This window comes from Ruditapes philippinarum, unplaced genomic scaffold, assembly GCF_026571515.1.
Source record: "Ruditapes philippinarum isolate M1 unplaced genomic scaffold, ASM2657151v2 ctg579_1_1_1_1, whole genome shotgun sequence".
NCBI lineage: Eukaryota > Metazoa > Mollusca > Bivalvia > Venerida > Veneridae > Ruditapes > Ruditapes philippinarum.
The window spans coordinates 416,750-435,694 of NW_026861557.1; the positions used below are offsets into that span (position 1 = coordinate 416,750).

The 18,945-nt window shown below is 33.4% G+C and overlaps 2 protein-coding genes across 2 annotated transcripts; one reads left to right on the top strand and one right to left on the bottom strand.

Moving 5' to 3' along the window:
* The first annotated feature begins 1,518 nt into the window (after positions 1 to 1,518).
* On the top strand, positions 1,519 to 3,692 carry LOC132716099 (zinc finger protein 70-like). The gene has a single exon (XM_060699273.1). The coding sequence runs from the start codon at positions 1,651 to 1,653 to the stop codon at positions 3,469 to 3,471; it is 1,821 nt and encodes a 606-aa protein (XP_060555256.1). The 5' UTR covers positions 1,519 to 1,650; the 3' UTR covers positions 3,472 to 3,692.
* A 4,753-nt stretch (positions 3,693 to 8,445) lies between these two features.
* On the bottom strand, positions 8,446 to 16,574 carry LOC132716097 (huntingtin-interacting protein K-like). The gene is made up of 3 exons (XM_060699270.1): positions 16,392 to 16,574; positions 11,305 to 11,412; positions 8,446 to 10,007 (listed from the first exon to the last, which is right to left on the bottom strand). Exons 1-3 carry the CDS (start codon positions 16,542 to 16,544, stop codon positions 9,912 to 9,914), a joined length of 357 nt encoding a protein of 118 aa, XP_060555253.1. The 5' UTR covers positions 16,545 to 16,574; the 3' UTR covers positions 8,446 to 9,911.
* Between the last annotated feature and the right edge of the window lie 2,371 nt (positions 16,575 to 18,945).

Here is an 18,945-nt window from a genome sequence, read left to right on the forward strand (position 1 = left end):
TGGGTTTGAAACCCCCCATTATTTTGGGGGCCAAGGTCAAAGGTCAAAGGGCACTTTTTACCTTAATACTGAAAAAAGCTAGAGCATCAATTAAAGTTTTCCCAAATTTGGCCCAAAAATATTCAAAATTCCTTTGAATGTTTTCCATATAAGGTGAAAATCTTATTGATTTGGGGGCCAAAATCAAAAGGGTTTTTGGGCTTTTAATAATTAAGTATTAAACAACCCCAGCGGGAATTTTATGGGGTGAACAGGGGATTCCCATGTCTTACAAAAGCTTTTTCTTTACCCCAAAAAAAAAACCTTTTGGCATATTCTTTCCTTTGCCGGGGCTTTTTTTTTAAAAGTCTGTTGACCAAAAAAAACAAAATTTTCAAACTCTCTGTTAGTTTGGTTTCTTCATTTTTTTTTCTTTAAAACAAATATTGGCCCCCCCCCCAACCCCCCCATGATCCCCAAATTTTTTATCACATATTTGAAAGTTTTTTTTGTTTTTCTGTTTCCAAAATCCAAATATATCGTCAATTTATGACCTGCAATTTCAACCCCATTTCAACCTAGAAGCACAAATTAAAGGGCATGGTTCCAGAAAATTAAATTTCCAAAATTCCCAAAAATAATAAATTTGACCTTTATGTTTTCCAAAAAAAAAGATTAAAAAGGGTAAAAGGAAAAGCGGCGTTCAATGGAAAGCAATCCCCCCCCAAACCCAAAAGGGCCCGTTTGGGAAGGGGGTCAGTGACAATGTTCATTTTATATTTAATCTCGGGGGAAAAGTTTAGAAAAGTATTTGTAAAAACCTTTTTTCCCCCCTTTTAAAAAAAAAAACTTAAAAACTTTCCATGGGCCCAAATGAAAGTTCTCTCCAAAATTTTTTGGGGGAGGGGGGGGGGGGAAATTTAAAAAAAATTTTATTATTTTTATTCTTTGTCACTTGGAGGTTGAATCCCCGAATTTGGGGGATTCCCCCGTTAATGTTCCCCGGAAAAATAATCCCCCACAAGCATGATTTCAGTTTAATTTTTTTTCAAATCAGATTGTGTTCACCCCTCCTACTGGTTAATTTTTTGGTTTTTTTTTAGTAGGTGCTAATTTTATCAAAATTCAGTCCCGTACAAAATTTTGTGGAATGTTTGGTCCCCAGGTTATATTGGGCAGGCAAGTTTCCCTGATATAAGCTTTCGGGTTTTAAAATTTTTTTGCCCAATCTTTATGGGCAAAAAAGATTTTAAAAAATTTCTTTTTTACATAATTTTTCATTTTACTAAACATTTAAAATTTCTGTTTCTTTAAAAATGTTTTTATTTATTTAGGTGAAAAACTATTTTTGGTGATTTTCAAAAAGTTTCTGTGACAAATAACATTGCCCAGAGGGAAATTTTTTGAAGCAGATATGGGGAAAATTTATTATTTAGGGGCCAAGTATCAAATTTTAGTGCAGGGGAACAGTTTTGATTTTGAAAAGGTAATAACTCCCCACCGAGGCCATTTCTGATTAGTATATCACTTCAGAAAACACTGGTTCAACCAGTTGTGAAAATTGTGAAACATTATAATGCTTATGGTACATCAAATGAAAACAGTTTTAATTTGGAGAGTATTTTTACAGAAAGTATTGGTGAAGCAGAGACTTCAGGCAGTCAGTCAAATATGAGTGTTAACAAACAGGCGTCAATAGAGAATCCAACTGCTGAGAAAAAAACACCAGTTATTATGTTTAAATGGGGCTCTGTGAAAAAACCTTTCAGATGTCAAATATGTGACATGTCTTTTACTGATGGTAACTTATTGCGATGTCATTTAGAGAAACATAAAACAACTAGTGAGCCACAGAAACCATTCCCATGCACTTTATGTTCAAAGTCTTTTCTATCACATAGGTCATTAGAACGCCATCAAGTAATTCACATGGGGCAATCACAGAAGAAGTGCAAGTATTGCTATAAGGTATTTGCGAATAAAGAAAATCTTGAGAAACATTTACAAATGCACAATGAAAATGCAAGCGACACACGGTCCTGTCAATTTTGTGATGAGCAATTTACGTCACACAAGCTTTTAGAAAAACACATTGGCACACATTGGCAGATGAAGAATTACCAGTGTCATGTTTGTGAAAAGAGGTTTAAACGTAAAGAAGGACTTGAGCGTCATTTATATACACATGATCTCGGCAAAAGAACGAAACATCAATGTGTCGAGTGTCCCAAATCATTTTCATTCTTGTTTGCTCTGAAAAGGCATGTGCGATCAGTGCACGGGAATGAGCCAGATGGAAAAAAGTGCGAGATATGTGGAAAATTTATTAAAAACAAGGAAAATATTGGCAGGCATATGCTCCTTCATGAGGGGGTGCGCCAGTTTGAATGTTATAAGTGTGGGCGGAAATTCAGTCAGAAGCAACATGTTATAGATCATATGGTTATACATACTAATGCCTTACCTTTCCAGTGTAAAATTTGTACATGTTCCTTCCGATACAGAAGGACTTTGAGTCGTCACATGAAAAAGCATGTAAGAGTTGACAAAGAGAAACATGTATATGAATGTTTAGACTGTCAAACAATGTTCCCCAATGAGGAAGAGTTAATTCAACATTCTAGTAAGAATCACTATGAAATTAGAAACTGTGAGATTTGCAAGAAAACATTTATTGATGAAAAGTCACATTTGCGTCATTTATGTTTATTAAAGAAAAATAGTACATCTGTTGTCAATAAAGACTTGGTAAATAAATCAACAGAGACTGATACTCTTCTGAAGACAGAAGCTGTAGACAAAGAATTCAAAATATCTAAAGACCTGATTAATACAGGTTCTGAAACTGAGACAGACATTAATACTGTCAATGATAATAATGAAGAGGATGTTGACATGGAAGAAAATCTTGAATATTCTGGTGAAAGTATTGAAAATCTTGTCAATGAAAATATGTTACAATCTTCTGTTAAAAACGAATTGCCAAATGATCAGCAAATTGTATATATTGTGTTTGATGACAGAAAAATTGTAGCTATGGAAGAGGCCGATGCAGTTGCCCAGAGTGATCTACAAGAATCAGAATTCATACAGGATCAAATTGTGCAGATTTCTGAATTCGAGGAACAGTCTCCCTCATATGAATTAGAAGAAGATGGACTGAGAGAGAAAACAGTTGTACAAGATACAGATGATGATGATGAAAATAGGGAGGGAACAGTCATAAAAATAGAAGAAGGTTTTCCAAGTTTGAACCAGACCAGTGAAGCAGTTGCAGGTCCATCTGAAAAGAAAATTTTATATACTTATAATGTAGCTGTGCCTCAAAAAGAGAAAGAAGATGGCACATTGAAGACGATAGAGAAAAAGATTAACTATTCTGGAGACAGATTGAAACTGATTCAGTCTCTAATAGATTATGCTGAAAAGATTCAAGAAGAAGAGAAATCTGTATCAAACAATGAAGAGAGTGGTAGTGAAACTCAGTTGTAAAGTTTTTTTCTCTTGTTTATGTATAGTTTTGGTATTGATAATTCATTGTCAGCATATGATATTATTTCCTGCTTCTGTCAGACATCTGAAAATGTTGATGAAATATAAATATTACATGCTTTTTAGTAATCTCACTTTCTTATAATGTTGTTGCTTTACATTTGGTTCTGGAATATTAAATTGGAATAGTTTGTAATAAAGATTTAGATATGCATTGCTTTTGTTACTACATGAATGTAGTTTGAATGAAATATTCCTCTTTGTGAATGCCTACATTCTCCAGGATCTTGGTTACAATCAAAAACTAAGAGTAGTCGAGCATGCTGTCCTGGCAGCTCTTGCTTTATAAATTGTCTTATGTTATTAGGAATGAACTTTATGTCAAATTTCAGTGTAAAGCTATGGTCAACCTCATGTAGTGAAACATGAAAAAAAATCATGAAATGTAAAAAGGGTCTCTGTTATTTTAATCCATGACAGGGACTTCTGTGGCTTAGAAGCTAAGGTCACTGATTTCAAACCACATTTGAATTCTATTTGCAACCTTTAGAAGCTATCCAGCTAACTTGTGCCTAAAATAATGCGCAAAGAGGCACCCAAGGTCTTCTAACACCACTAAATCTAAGAAGTTGTTATACTTATGTCCACAACATGGAGCCATGCGAAGCGAGGACCACGCTTGGCATTTTCTTACTTCTAATGACAAAAACATTGAAGAAAGAACATTGCAATAAGAATACTCGTAGAAAACATAAGGATCTTGAACAAATCATAATTCTAATTTCAAATTTGACCTTAATCAGCAAGTCATTCAAAGGTCAAGGTCACATTTGAATTAATCATTGTCAGTATTGTTATAAGTGTTCTCTTTTCCAAGAATGAACCAAGTTTATAAATAAATAAAGTTATGACAACTTAAGTAAATTTCAATAATTTGACCTTGATGGTAAAGGTCAATTTAAGGTCAAGGTCATGTACATGTAATGATAATTCAACATGTTTGTTTTTTCATGCATTCTTTTGTCCAAGGATTTATCAAATCTGTAAATGATTAACCAAGTAATGACGATGTAAGCAAATTTCAATAAAGGTCAATCAGAATACCGTATAAGTGTTTTTTTCTGCGGGCTCCAAATTCTGCGGTTTTTCCAAATTTTGGCATGTTTTTATTTCTGCGGACTTTATTTCTGCGGCACATTCTTTGGACAAAACATGAATTCAATATTATGCAATCGTCTAATCAAAGTCTAAGTCACATTACCCTATCTATTATATTTGCATGTACACGTTCGCATTTGTTTATCCTCGTCACCGCAAAACTGTATAGTAATTACAAACAATTATTTTGTGCGCTTGCAAACAAATATAATGCGCAACAATAGAAAGCTATACATCTTTGATCAGCGTGAAGTAACCTGTGAAAAATATACCCCGGTAGTATGATCTTTATGATAGAAGTTTACCGTATCGTATCAGATGACAATTAAAGTAAACAACAATTATTTAGCAGTATAAGGGTTGGAATGGTTTGAAATATCTTTATTTTTAAATTAGCATAATTAACAATAAGTACATCCTTACAAACACACATTACATACTTAGCCGACAGCAATTTTAAACAACTTAAAAACCCGCTAACCATTATAATCTGTTTGTCGTTAATACTTAAAACAGGTCACAATGTAGGATACATATCCTAGCAGGTAAGAGAAATATTCTGCGGTTTTTATTTCTGCGGTCCCTAAACTGACCGCAGAAAACGCAGAAATAAAGTCACCGCAGAAAAAACCACTTATACGGTAATTCATTATGTCAGTTAAGTCATTTGTGTTCTTTTGACATATAACATAAGGACACTTGCCACATGCAGTTTGGAACTGCCTCAAGCACCCCTATCCTATAATGCTATTCATCTCTGTCTCATTCATAAGTCAGCCATATCGTACGCTACCTTTGGAATAAAAGTTACTATCAACAAGCAAAGTTTGAATATAACCGTTATGATAAGGATAGTACATGAATAATTTATATACCCCCGAAATGAAGTTTGTGGGAGTATATAGGAGTCACCCGGTGGTCAGTCGATCGGTCCAGCCATCTGTTGCTTTTTCCTTGACTGGAGCATTACTTAGAGACTAATGGTTGGAATTCAATACAACTTCATACCATGGTCCAGCACAATAAGAGGAAGTGCAGTGCACAAGAACCATTACTCTATCTAAAGTAATAACAGAGTTATTGTCCTTTGTTACTTTTCTGTTGCATTTTCCTTGTCTGGAGCATTACTTGAAAACCACTAGTTTGAATTCAATTTAACTTCATACAATGGTCAAGCACGTTGAAAGAAAGTGCAGTACAGAAGAACATAACTTCATCTTGACTAATCACAGAGTTATTGCCCTTCATTACTTTTTAATGTCCAGTGGATAACTTGAAAACTAATGGTTGGAATTCAATGCAACTTCATACAATGGTCAAGCACAATAAGAGAAAATGCAGTGCACAAGAACCAAAACTCTTTCTAGAGTTATCATAGAGTGATTGCCCTTTGTTACTTTTCCTTGTTGCAGAGCATAACATGAAATTTACTGGTTTGAATTCAATACAAGTTTGTACAATAGTCAAGTATATAGAGAGGAAGCACAGGAACCATAACTCTTTCTTGACTCATTTGAGAGATTTTGTTCTTTATTTTATATTGACCAGTGTATAACTTGAAAATTTATGGTTGGAATTCAATGCAACTTCATACAATGGTCAAGCGCAGTGAAGTGAAGTGCTCAAGAACCATAAGTCTATTTGGACTAATTATATAGTTATTGCCCTTTGTTACTTTTTTTGTCCAGTGCATAACTTGAAAACTAGTAGTTGGAATTCAATACAACTTCATACAATGGTAAAACACAATGAGAGGAAGTGCAGTGTACAATGACCATAACTCCATCTTCAGTACATGTATTTGCAGAGTTATTGCCCTTTGTTCCTTTTCCTTGTCTGGTGCATAACTAAACAACTAATGTTTGGAATTCAATGCAACTTCATACAATGGTCAAGCACAATGACCGCAATGCTCAAGAACCATAACTTTATCTGGACTTATTACAGAGTAATTCAATAAAACTTCATCAAAGGTCACCACTGTGAAAGGAAATGCAACGTACAAGAACCACAACTATCTTTAATTGCCAACAACCATTTCTCTATTTCAATTCTTTTACAAGGTATTCTGTTACTAGTAATTTCCTCATTTTCGAAGCAGTCTTGCGGGAGTATTAATCACATGTTGACCACTTCCTCCAAGGTAAAGGTCACGCTTTGAGGTCAAAGCTTAACATGGTCTGTTATAGGGTATATTTTGTGTCCAGTCTATAACTTTTTCATAGATCAAGGGGTTCTGAAATTACTTGGCAATGATAAGACAATGTGCCATGCACAACAACTGGACCCAAGATGATGCTTAACCCATTACTTCATGAGCATTTTGTGAAAAATGGCTGTTTTCATTGAAAAGTCTCCCGTTACAAGTTCAAATTGCTATAATACTATAAAAACTGCTTCAACACTAATCAAACTTGGCACAAATGTTGACTGGACCATTGCCCTTGCAACAATATGCTCAGGTTTAAATTTTCTGTTACCATGGCAACGAGGGAACATCTCAAAATTGCCAAAAATCACTATTTTGCGTTGATTTTTTCCATCATAATTGATTTCAAAGTGCTGCAACTTCTCAATGGATTGAGATAGAGTCAAATGCTTTTCAGCGTTGGTTACACGTTACCTTATGATCAATCTGGGGTCATTTATAGCCTCTCACAAGTCCAAAATTTTCTTGGCGATGAGGGGGACTCCGCCCCCTTCAAACCCCCCAAACAGAAGGGGGCACATCCCCCTTCTGGCAACCCCCTGGTGTATCTTTTGGTTGGGGGGCCGCGCTGAAAAAGTGGTCACTTTTTTTAACAACATTTCTCAAACAAAAACAAGTGTTAAGGGCCTAAATAATTCATTTTTTCACCATTTGAGACCACAAAAAGGGGGGGGGTGAAAAAGGCGTTAAAAGGCGTGTATATGAAGTAATGGGTTAAAGGTCAAAGTTGAACGTGGTCTTTCATAGGGTATATTTTGTGTCCAGTCCATAATTTTTTTTATTGTTCAATGGATTTTGGAATACCTTTGCACAATTGTTCACAATAATAAGACAATGTGTAATGCACAACACCTGGACTCTACCTTCCACATCAGTCACACTTGGGGGCCAAAGCTGCACATCATCTGTTCAAGGTTACATTTTGTATCTGGTCAGGTCTATAACTTTTTCATCAATCAAGGGATTTTAAAATACCATGCTATTAATGTTAACAATTTAAGACAACATGTCATGCGCAACACCCAAACCCTATCTCAAAGGTTAAGGTCACACAGGTCAAAGCCTAAAATGGTCTGTTACTGTGTATGATGCCAAGTCAGGCCCATGCAAATAAAATGCCATTGGGGAATCACTCACAAACCTAAATTGATGAAAAAGTTACAGACTGAACATGAAATTATACCATGTGACATACCATACCCTGTATTTATTTTGTATTTGTCACATTCTGTGATTTTGAAATAGTGATAACAACTATACTGTTAACTATTCTGTTAACACAGTCATACACAGGAATATTTCTTTAATGAATGTATTGTTACTTGCATGTGCAGATCTACTGAAAGGCCAGATCCTTTTCCTCAATCTTTTGAAATAACACAATTTGTGTTTCATGTAAAACCTGAAAAGTCCATAACAGATTTATTGGAGGGAGATGCAGTTGTATAAATCTCCTTAATCACTTAACCAGAACAGGCTGCTGACATGTACATCTTGGTAGACAAGACAAAGAACAATGTAGCTACTTTACATGTATGCATCTTCATTGGGTCAATAAATGCATAAAATATTTGAAGACATGCTGTTTTAAAAGCCAACAAAAGATAAATATGCTAAAAGAAGTTTTTATTGCAAATAAATATATTTTTTCTTTTTATTTTAACACAATTTTGTAGCTGAAAATCTGAAGAAAGACTTTAGTAGAACTAAACATTTTGAACTGTGCCACTTTTGTTTATGTCCATACAAAACCTACAATTTTCTATTTTTATAATGCACATTGGATCAAAATGTAAACATATTCTCAGCTACTTCCCTCTATTAAATAAAGACTTGTATGTTTTAAGTGTGGAAAATAAACCACAGATACAGGATGCTATATGTATAAAATGAATTACGAGTTTATGACATATCAAATATGACATCAATAAACCAAATGACAATGTCTCCTGAATAAAGTTCAAAATATTTCTGTATCTTCTTAACAGAAATTGATTTAAATTATTCTGGTGTCATCACATTATATTGTTACGCTTATTGTTCAAGTGATTTGTAATTAACCTCTCAAGAAAATGGCCTGGTCTTAGACTTTACAATACCTGTGAATTTCAGCTCACTTTGACTATGCAATACTATACACATGCCTTCAGATTTAAATTTCATTTCCTCTTTGAGGCATCCATTCATTTATGTGACAAAATATTTCCAATTCTTAATGGAACTGCGTATCTTTAGTGCATGGTAATTCTATTTTCAACAAAATGAAAATGGTTATGTACAAACTGACCATTCCATTTTAATAAAGGCAACAGAAAGTGGAAAAGAACATTATACAAAATTATAACAAGATACCATTTAATACCCTAACTCCTATAAACAATAGTCTTTTTGAAACTATATAACACCAGGGTAATATAAATAGAACTGTTTTTATGTTCTACCTTTTCTCATTTTGTCTATAACAAATTACATTTTATAACATGGAGACTCAACTAAAACCCAATTTAACAATAAGACAGTGTGTTCAACTATCCTCAGTATTAGACAATAAGAAAAGGTACATAACTCTGTAAAAAGGTAGCTCAGTTACAGGACCTGTGAGCATCATGTTAGAAAATGCAGTTTTACCCCAATACATGCAATAGTTTTTTGAGATAATAACTTGCACACAAAAACTTAATGTGATGGAGACACTAAAGTACAATAGTTCTCCCTATTTTTACAGTCAAGCTTAAAATAGACTTGCAATAGATGTTACAGAAACTTTAAAACTTAAACATTGAGTATCCATTGGCACAGATGTGCATGCTAATCTGGTTCTTTCATGGTCGTACAAGCAAGACTAACACCAGCATCGAGACAATAACAAAATTTTTATGTACTAACAACCTGCAATCATAATTAAGATAGATAAAGGTCATTTTTTTACATTGCTACTTGACTTTTTCTAAAAATAGATACTTTCTTTTATTTCATTCTCTTTTCTTATAAATTATAGAATGAAATCACAAGCATTCAATCACTTAATGTTGATTGTTTTGTCACTATTGTCTTTCACAAATTTCAATTATATTCAGTTTGTCAATGCTACAAGAGCTTCCACTATATTGCCTTTATGTTCACGTAATTTTCTTTCTGCCAATGTCCGCGGGATCTCCATCTCGTGTACCTGAAATGCACAAATGAAACTGAAATCCATGTGTCACTTGTATACTTCAATGGCTTTAACATATAATTTAATCAATGCATTTGACTTGGTCTTTGGTGTGATTGCTTGAAACCACTCGACAATTATTTACTAAGAAAAATGGTCATACTTAAAGAAAAAGGTCTGTACTTACATAAGAAACCATTGTGTCTTTATTTATATGAAGTTATGCTAAATTACTTACATCTTGCACAATGTAATGTAAATCAAAAATAAAACAAGAACATGTTTGGTAAACACAAACAACCAGATTCTCATTCACCCAGTTATGAACAGAAAAATTACCCCAAAAACTTGTAAACACAGTTATATAACTTGACAAAAATCTATTATTGGCACCCAGGGTCCCTTGACCTTGACACACTGACCCCTAATTCAATCCAAAGGAAGAAGACCATGCAAGTTATATTTCTACCAAATATGAAAGACAACAGTCAGTATGGGCAAGTGTAGAAATCTGTTTAAGCACATGTGACCTTGACCCTGGTCCAACTGGCTCCTAACTCAATTACGAAATTAGTCAATTAAGAGTGTTAAAGCAAATCTGTAAAAATCTATTACTGGCACCCTTGACCTTGACCCCATGACCAAAGGAAGAAGACCATGCAAGTTATCTTCCTATACTAAATGCATTGTATGAAAGACATCAGTCAGTAAATTAAGTCTATGGGCAAATCTGTTTAGCACAAGTGACCTTGACCCAAATGACCCCTAATTTAACCAAAAGGTAGAGGACCATTGAAGATATCCAACTACAAAATTTGGAAGATAATAACTTCAATAAATGAAGTTATTCGGAGAAATTTAATATAAATACTTACAGAATAGGTTAACCATACAAGGCCCTATTTTCAAAGTGATAAAACGGGAAATAATTGGGGAATTGGATGCCACAGTTTAATATACCTTGGCAATATAATAAGTGTACTTTGTATTGATAAGTGTGGAAATTACGAAGCCATTAGTAATATAATCATAAAACATAAGAAATGTCCAACCAGTCAGTTTAGGTTAACCATACATCCATTTCAAAGCAATGAAAATGGCAATAACTTGGAAAAATGGAAGCCATAGTTAGGTTGAATGTGACTTGCCAATATATGTACTAGATGTATTGATTAGTAGTGTAGATTATGAAGCCATTGGAACATGAAGAAGTTAAGATAACCCAACTTGCTGGTTCAGCTTATTCTTGTACAGACAGATGGTTCAAATACTATATGCCTGAGTCCATAAAAATAGTATACAGTAGACTTACAATAAGATCCACATCTTCTTTAGTTATCTTCACCTTGGACAATTCTTTCTCTTTTTCTTTCTTAGCTACATTCTTTGCATTGTTTTCATCGTTAGCTACCCTAATAGCCTGAAAAGATTAATATGTGAAGGGTAAACTATTTTTAATCTGTACAGACAAGTTATGGTTGTGTGTACTATTGTTTACACTATGTACATATAAATATTTCAAGTAAATGTTTAAATAAAAATGGTTTAAACATCAATTTGATAATGATGTCAACCATAAAATCATCTTTGTCAAAGGACTTAAAATAAAGAAAATTAAGAATGAAAGCTTCATTTAATGTTTAAAAGAAACATCTACTCTAGAAAAAAGAGTAAGTGGCGAAGTGTCTTATTGTTGTTTTTTTTTTGTTTAGTTTGCTTTGTTTCTTGTGGGGTTGCGGTTAGGTGATTAGAGTGGTGGTATCTTCAAAATATGTCTGCAGGCACAGGGAAATCTGTCATTATTTTAATAAATTTTTATAAAGTGACTCTGGATACATCAAGATCATCAGGACTTTGCATGTCAAGCATCATTTATTTCTACTTTAGCATTTGCGTACATCCTCTTTGAAGAGTAAATAATGGACATAACTCTTTGCACTAAGAAGTTGTTGTTTTATTTCAATAGACATGTACATAAAATTAAATATATATAGCAGGGGCCGTTATAGGGCTGCTTCCCCAAAGAAATATTCTTTTAAATCATGCAGTTTTCCCCAAAAATTGAATTTACATGTTTTTTCTTCCCCTTTTCCAAATACTGTAAAATCATTATTATTCGTGGGGCACGAATTTTCGTGGTTTTCGTTGGTAGGTCAATCCATGAATTTAAGATCCGACAAAATTTTATCCCAGCAAATACTTCTTATCCTGTCTCTGTTCTATATATTACAAACATGCGTCAGCACTTTTCTGGTCGATTTACGTGAAATGGACATTTATACATAAATCTAACCAGGTTAGTGACAGATTAAATCCGTTTGCAATATTTTGGAAACTTGAAAGAAAACTCGATTTTTGTCCTCAATTTACTGTCACTAATGTCGTTCGCATATACACACTTGATCATTGTATTCTACTTGATTTTGTTAACAAGAATACTTGACATAATAGAGTAAATATGGGAACCCAGGCAATGCAATAATTAGCGCTTATAAAAATTGTCAGTTGGCTCTTATTAATTTAAAAAAAAAGTCTTTGATATTAATGTCGTAGATTCTAAGTACACAAAACTATAAAAAATACGATCGCTAAAACAGATGAATTGTACATTCTTTTGTTGTTTTTAAATGATTCTGTTTAAATGAATTTTAATCTGTATTTGTGCGAATGCTATTCCATAAACATCAAAAACGCCACCGACTTTTACTAGATCCACACATACTCGTGTTATTTACTCAGATTAATTTATATGCATGTAAATTTACAGTCGCTGTGACGTTGCGTGTAGTTACTGTTAAATATGGTAAGACCAATTCAGGGTGTAAACTGTTTAAAACGTGTCGGGTATCATATAAATTATGCGATGTTTACATCAGCGAATTGCAGGGGCAGTGTGTCCGCAAACAGGACGTTTCGGCCCCAAACCAAAACGGCCCCAGTCGAAAAATCGGCCCCTGGACATTTCGGCCCTTTCCCGCGAGACGTTTCGGCCCAACTATAGTGTATTGCTTGATTGATTAACAACAATTAATTTCATTACAATTATGACTCTTTGAATAATTATTTATTATCTTTTGATCTCTTGAACCAATGGGGGAGTTTCCCACACTCTACTGATAAGCGGAAGTAGTAAATAAGAGGTATACAAACTACGGCCACTTGATGTTAACACAGAGGTTAATAGAAAGTTTCAGAGTATTTTGACTGGTCATTTGTTAAATTAAAGAAATAATTAATTACCAAAGGGGCTTCAGCAGCAGGAATAAAAGAAGATTTTATAATTTAATATAATTAAGGTTATTACATTTAACAAATTGAATATATTACATTAAATCTTAAACATATAAACTGCTGTATTTTTCAACTGTACAATGTAGACAATGCAGACTGAATAACATTATGAAAATGATCTTGGAGATAATAACACTTTCCTGTTAAAACTTTTAAAATAAAATGCCATTATATACATTTTATTTCCGTAGAACTAATATCAGTGAATTATACAATCTGTTTGATATAATCTATTTTAGTATATTTGTAAATTTATGATGCTTCAAATAAATATAATATCATATAGAGTTTATTGCTTCAAATTTGTTCTTTAGTAAATAAAATGAATCTAGTTATATAATTTTTATAGATTTGAGACGTATGACATAAATTTAGACTTTAAGGGAGAACCCATTCTGCTACCAGGCCATTAGCTCAGTTTTACATACTTTATTACATGTATAAAGGCAAGATGTACTTGTACGTGCATTAAAACGTGACATAATCATGATAATGTGTGTCTGAAATAATAAAATCTTCTCATTATTGTTCATGAGTATCAACTACGTATTGTATGATTCATGATATTCCATTATAGTATGTCAAATCACTTAAATGTTTTCTACAATCAAGCTAGTTTGTCAACAATTTAGAATCATGAAACAGACATATAAAATATGTGACCCCTGTTTAATTACTTAGTATAGCTGCAGGAAGTTCTGATTTCAGAATTTTCAGTTGTTTTGCAAATCCTATTACCCATTCCACATGTATCAGTTTTGATGCTATGCACCTGTCTCTGACTACAGGCAACAAGAAAATTACTATTACTACTGGTATATAAAATATATTTTATATAGTAAATAGGTGCTGGATAGTAATTTTGTTCTTGATGATCATGGGGTGATTATTATTATTAATTGTTAGCTTAAGGTGTATGTATGTATTCTAGGCTTAATGAGGGTCCATCCGCGAGAGTACAGACCCCGGACATGTCACCATTCATGTCCTTAAATGTTACTATCAACCAAAAGGTGACCTTAAATAAATTTTAGATAAATTTTGAATTTTGAATGGAATTGCCAAACATTGGTTTCTTTTTCAATTTTGTCCGCTTAAGAATTTATCTAGAATTTAGAACTTATATATCTAGAATTCAGCTTAAGCCTTTTGTCTTGTTGAAAATGAAACCCTCCAAACCCATTACAAACCCATTACAAAGTGAAACACAACAGTAATTCACCATTTATAAGACTGCAGTGTTAATCAGTTTACTTTGAAATATAAACTTTAGCTTATTAATTAGATCAGTTGATTACATACTCTGCATTCTCCCATTGAAATTCAATGTAAACCTGCTATACACAGAGATAGCCAGCAGAGGTGTATACCTCTTATTTGTCAGGGGCGCTGCAAAGACAACTCTGCTGGATTATCTAGAAACTCTCCCATTAGATATACGTTAATGTTTTTACAGGTGTAACAAACAATAAAGGCTGGTTACTTACCTATAAAACAAACCACTAAAACTTCTGGATTAAGAAAGTAACTTACAATTTTTCCTTAGAATACATAATCTTTTGATCTTAATTAAACTATACGTAATTTTTCAAAGTGTAACTAATTAACTGTTTATACTTAATGCTAATTGGCGGTATTGTTTTGTGTCTTGCTTCTTAATCATTCAAATAAAATATTATCTATATATGGTTAATAACTGTTTGTTTGTGTATTATATTTTTTCAAATAAAGTTTATGTTCTGTTCTGTTTGTATTGATTACTTTCCCCCTACTACTATAATAATCTAGTTTTTATACAAAATGATTAAATATATATATAAATTCAGACTTCCCGAAATACGTCGGTCCATCGGACATGTCCGATAAATTTTGATCAGGTCCGACAATTTTTTATTCCGGATCGGTCCGACTGTCCGGCTTTTATCCAAGCCACATTTATACAAAATGGCGTTGCTAAAGGTGCCAAACCTGGGAAAAACCGAAAATCTACGTCAGAAGAGTGCGCAGAACAGCAATAAAGGATGAAAAGAATAGACCTGAAACAAAATTTAATGAAAAATGGAAGCAGAACCATGAATCATTGGTGTATGACAGGGAGGAGATGAAAATGCGCTGTACAGACTGTGGCGATCTTTACGGCGAAAAAATAAAAGACAAAAAGTGTCTTAGAAATACAAACACAAGTTTTTCTTTGATTTTGATCAATTTTATTTGGTCCGACAGATTTTGTTTCGGTCCGACAGATTTTCGTGGTTTGTCAGACCGAATGTCTGACAGTTTTTTTCAACTTTCGTGAAGTCTGTAAATTGATTAATTTTTTTATTGAAATGCTATTAATTTATCGGTTTAAAATACAGTACTTATTCTGGGGCCGATTTGGTAAAGGGCCGAAACGTCCGGGGCCGAAACGTCTTGGGTGGTTTGGGGCCAAATGTCTTGGGGCCGAAACGTCTCGAAATCGTGTGTCCAATGGAGGTGCATATCATGTCACATAAATGTGTTAATTGCAATCAATTATCAGCAGACAGTAACTGTGCTGTATTAGAGTAATGCCCAGAGGCAAGGATTAAATTTATTGACAAGCGCTGTGTGACACGTATATGTGCATACTGTAAGTAAAAATATTTGGCTATAAAATTTAAGATTACTCTGCATTAGGTTACAATACTGAATTTATTTTTAAAGAAAATGAAAATCCACAAATTTAAAAACCCACAAATTTGCCCGTTTTGATAAAACCACGAAATTTCATGCCCACGAATAGAAGTGAATTTTGCTGTATACCATGTAATTTTTCCCCAAAATTAAAGGCAGGGCTGCTTCCACGATCTGTGACCAAAAAGTCCTGGCTCCATAAATTTAAAGACTGTCATGAAATCCTAGACGGTAAGACCTGATTATGCCAATTATGGTGAGTTATATACCCCGACAATTTAGTAAATGTGTTGTTCTTTAAGATCAACAGGGGATTATTTATGATAATTTTATTATTAATTATCCGTAATAAGTATTGCCAAGATAGAATGCTTCAATAATATGAATGGGTGGGGAATGACTCAATGAGGAATTTGTCACGTTTTGTCAATTCAACATCAAATATTTCATTACCTCTCCAATATTTTGTGGGGAAATTTCAGCTTCCTCTACATAATCAGTAACTTTTTCTAAATCAGCAGCTCCAGAATCATATTTTGCTGATTTCTTTGCTTTATTTGATGATTCTTCATCATTTAATTCCGGATTTTCATCTTCAGCAGACATCTTGAACGGTGATTTTCGTAATAATTATCATTGCATAAATCAATACGATTTGGGTATTGCACCTCTAAATTGGTCACACAATGCACCAGTAAATGATATTCCTGTATACCAATGGCCACATTTTCTATAGGTATTTCAAATATTGATAAAAAGAATAGAAATGTATCATACAGTATGGTAATTCATATTTATTTATGAAATATCGCTTGAAGTTAAATGATTCAGTATGAACATTTGAATATGGTGAAAATATACAAATTTACAGAGAAGAAAATTTTAAAGACATTTTCGTTATACAAGTTTATAAAATAAAATGGCCGGACCATTTTTGACCTTACAGAATTTTGTAGAATTCTATATAAACTAAGTGACCACCAGGACTGGGCCATTTTGATCCCAAGACAATGACATATATTCATATTTTAGAGGACCAAAGGGTGATGACATGTGCAAAATATTAAAGCTACTGTATAGATATTGTACTTTTAGAGATTTTAAGACATTTTTATTATGTATGTCTAAGAAAACTAAGTGGTTTTAGGGCAGAGCCTTCAGTGACCTGCTTATGCATCAGACTGGAACCACTTAGACTTTCTAAGGATCATTTCTGATAGTTTTGTCTGGTTAAAAAGAAAACGTTGTGGAGAACAACACATTGCCATCACAAAGGCTCACCTCTCACGTGAGCTAAAAACAACACAAACAACAACAACATGCTAGCAAGAAAACGCTAGAAAAGGCCTTTATTTCTTGATACTTTAAAAAGAACACACTATAAACAATTCAGGAATTTAAACCAGTTATAGGAAACATCATTGTTTGTTTGAGTTTCGATTTCCTGATTAAAGTGCACTTTAAAAAACCGTATTAAGGTAGCATACCACTAAATTCAAAGAAATTAAATTGATATGTTCAGCTACAACTATGTCTCGTTTCTTTTTTATCAGTTAACAATTATTTACAATGTACATGATTGTACCATGAAACATTGAATTAAAAGACTAGAATTGCCCTGCTTTGGATTTTGAACATTTCTTTATCTAAGAGATTGCATTCACATAAAATTTAATACAATTATACTGAAATGAGACAGCCAGTATTATATATATGGATGTATGACCTGTTTCAATAAGGAACAGGGGGATAATTCAAGGTTGAACGTTTAAGGGGCATGGCTCCAAATACATGTATATACATTTTACAATATTGTCTCTTGACTTACATGTTGTCATAATTATAAAGTACTAGTATTCAAAGATTTATGATGATGCCTTTTAATGTGACTGGATAATGAGCTTCATTTTAATATTTGTCAGCTTCTATCCCGCCATCATTTTGATAATAGCTAATTTTTTCTTTGAAACAGGCACACTTACAGCAGTGAATCATACATTATGTTTTATCTTCCCATTTAAATTTCAATCTACTTGATGATGGAAAATACTTGTCAATTTTTCATTTACACTTAAAATTTTAAGTTAAAACTTAGTAACACTGAAACATTTCACTTCAGATTCTTAAAACAGTAAATTGTTTTTATTGTTTTTACAGGGCACCCACACAGTAAAGGTCATATGTGCTAAAACATGTGCAGGAAAGATAATTTTGGCTAACCTGGGGTGTTACAGGATTTAAGCAACACCAGGGGTCAAAACCACCTCACATGAGATGCATCAACACATAAACCCATTTTGTTCCCCGTTATAATCATGCAAAGTTTAACGATCAGGCCTCAATTCTGATGCCTCAACCCGTAATTTCGGACTGAAACTGTAGTCAATAGATTGTTAACAAGATTTTTCTACTTTTGGCTCCTTTGAGCTAGTCTTTCATCGGGCTCCTTTGTCGGAGATTACCAATGCTTAAACTTGTTTTAGCAATTACAGTCGACTCCGCTTATAACGAACTCAATGGGACATATAAATATCGTTCGTTATATCAGAAGTCCGCTAAAAGCGAAGTAGCAACATATTTCGCTGACTTGTTAGGATTGGAAAATTTGCCGTGAAAAATCAATAACCGGTGTGATCAATGTTTTACGACAGCAATAATTTTATGCAGGTGAACAGTATAATTATTATGTACATGTATTTAGTCGAAAATTATCGAATAGCGGCATTTATGTCCTGATCTTTAATCAAGCACATCCCGATATTTCAATTAAAACAGTTTGTTTTAACCGAGGAAATTAACGTGTATTTTGCCATTTTGGACTTGAAAATATGGTTCGGGGACTTCAGATTTAGTTTGCTATTAACGATAATTTGTTATATTAAGCAAGTTCGTTTTAACTGGAGTCGACTGTACTTAGAAAAACATTCTGACCAGGTTTGATGACAATTGAGGCAAAAAATGTGACCACTATAGTGTTAAAGAACTAAATGATGACGGACAATATACG

Bases quoted from the DNA above. Each gene is read 5' to 3' on its own strand.
- LOC132716099 (XM_060699273.1), top strand. From the start codon at position 1,651: ATGAGTGTTAACAAACAGGCGTCAATAGAGAATCCAACTGCTGAGAAA.
- LOC132716097 (XM_060699270.1), bottom strand. From the start codon at position 16,544: ATGTCTGCTGAAGATGAAAATCCGGAATTAAATGATGAAGAATCATCA. The intron at 11,413-16,391 runs GTAATGAAATAT...TAATCTTTTCAG, and splicing joins CCCCACAAAATATTGGAGAG to GCTATTAGGGTAGCTAACGA. The intron at 10,008-11,304 runs GTAAGTCTACTG...TGTGCATTTCAG, and splicing joins AAGAAGATGTGGATCTTATT to GTACACGAGATGGAGATCCC.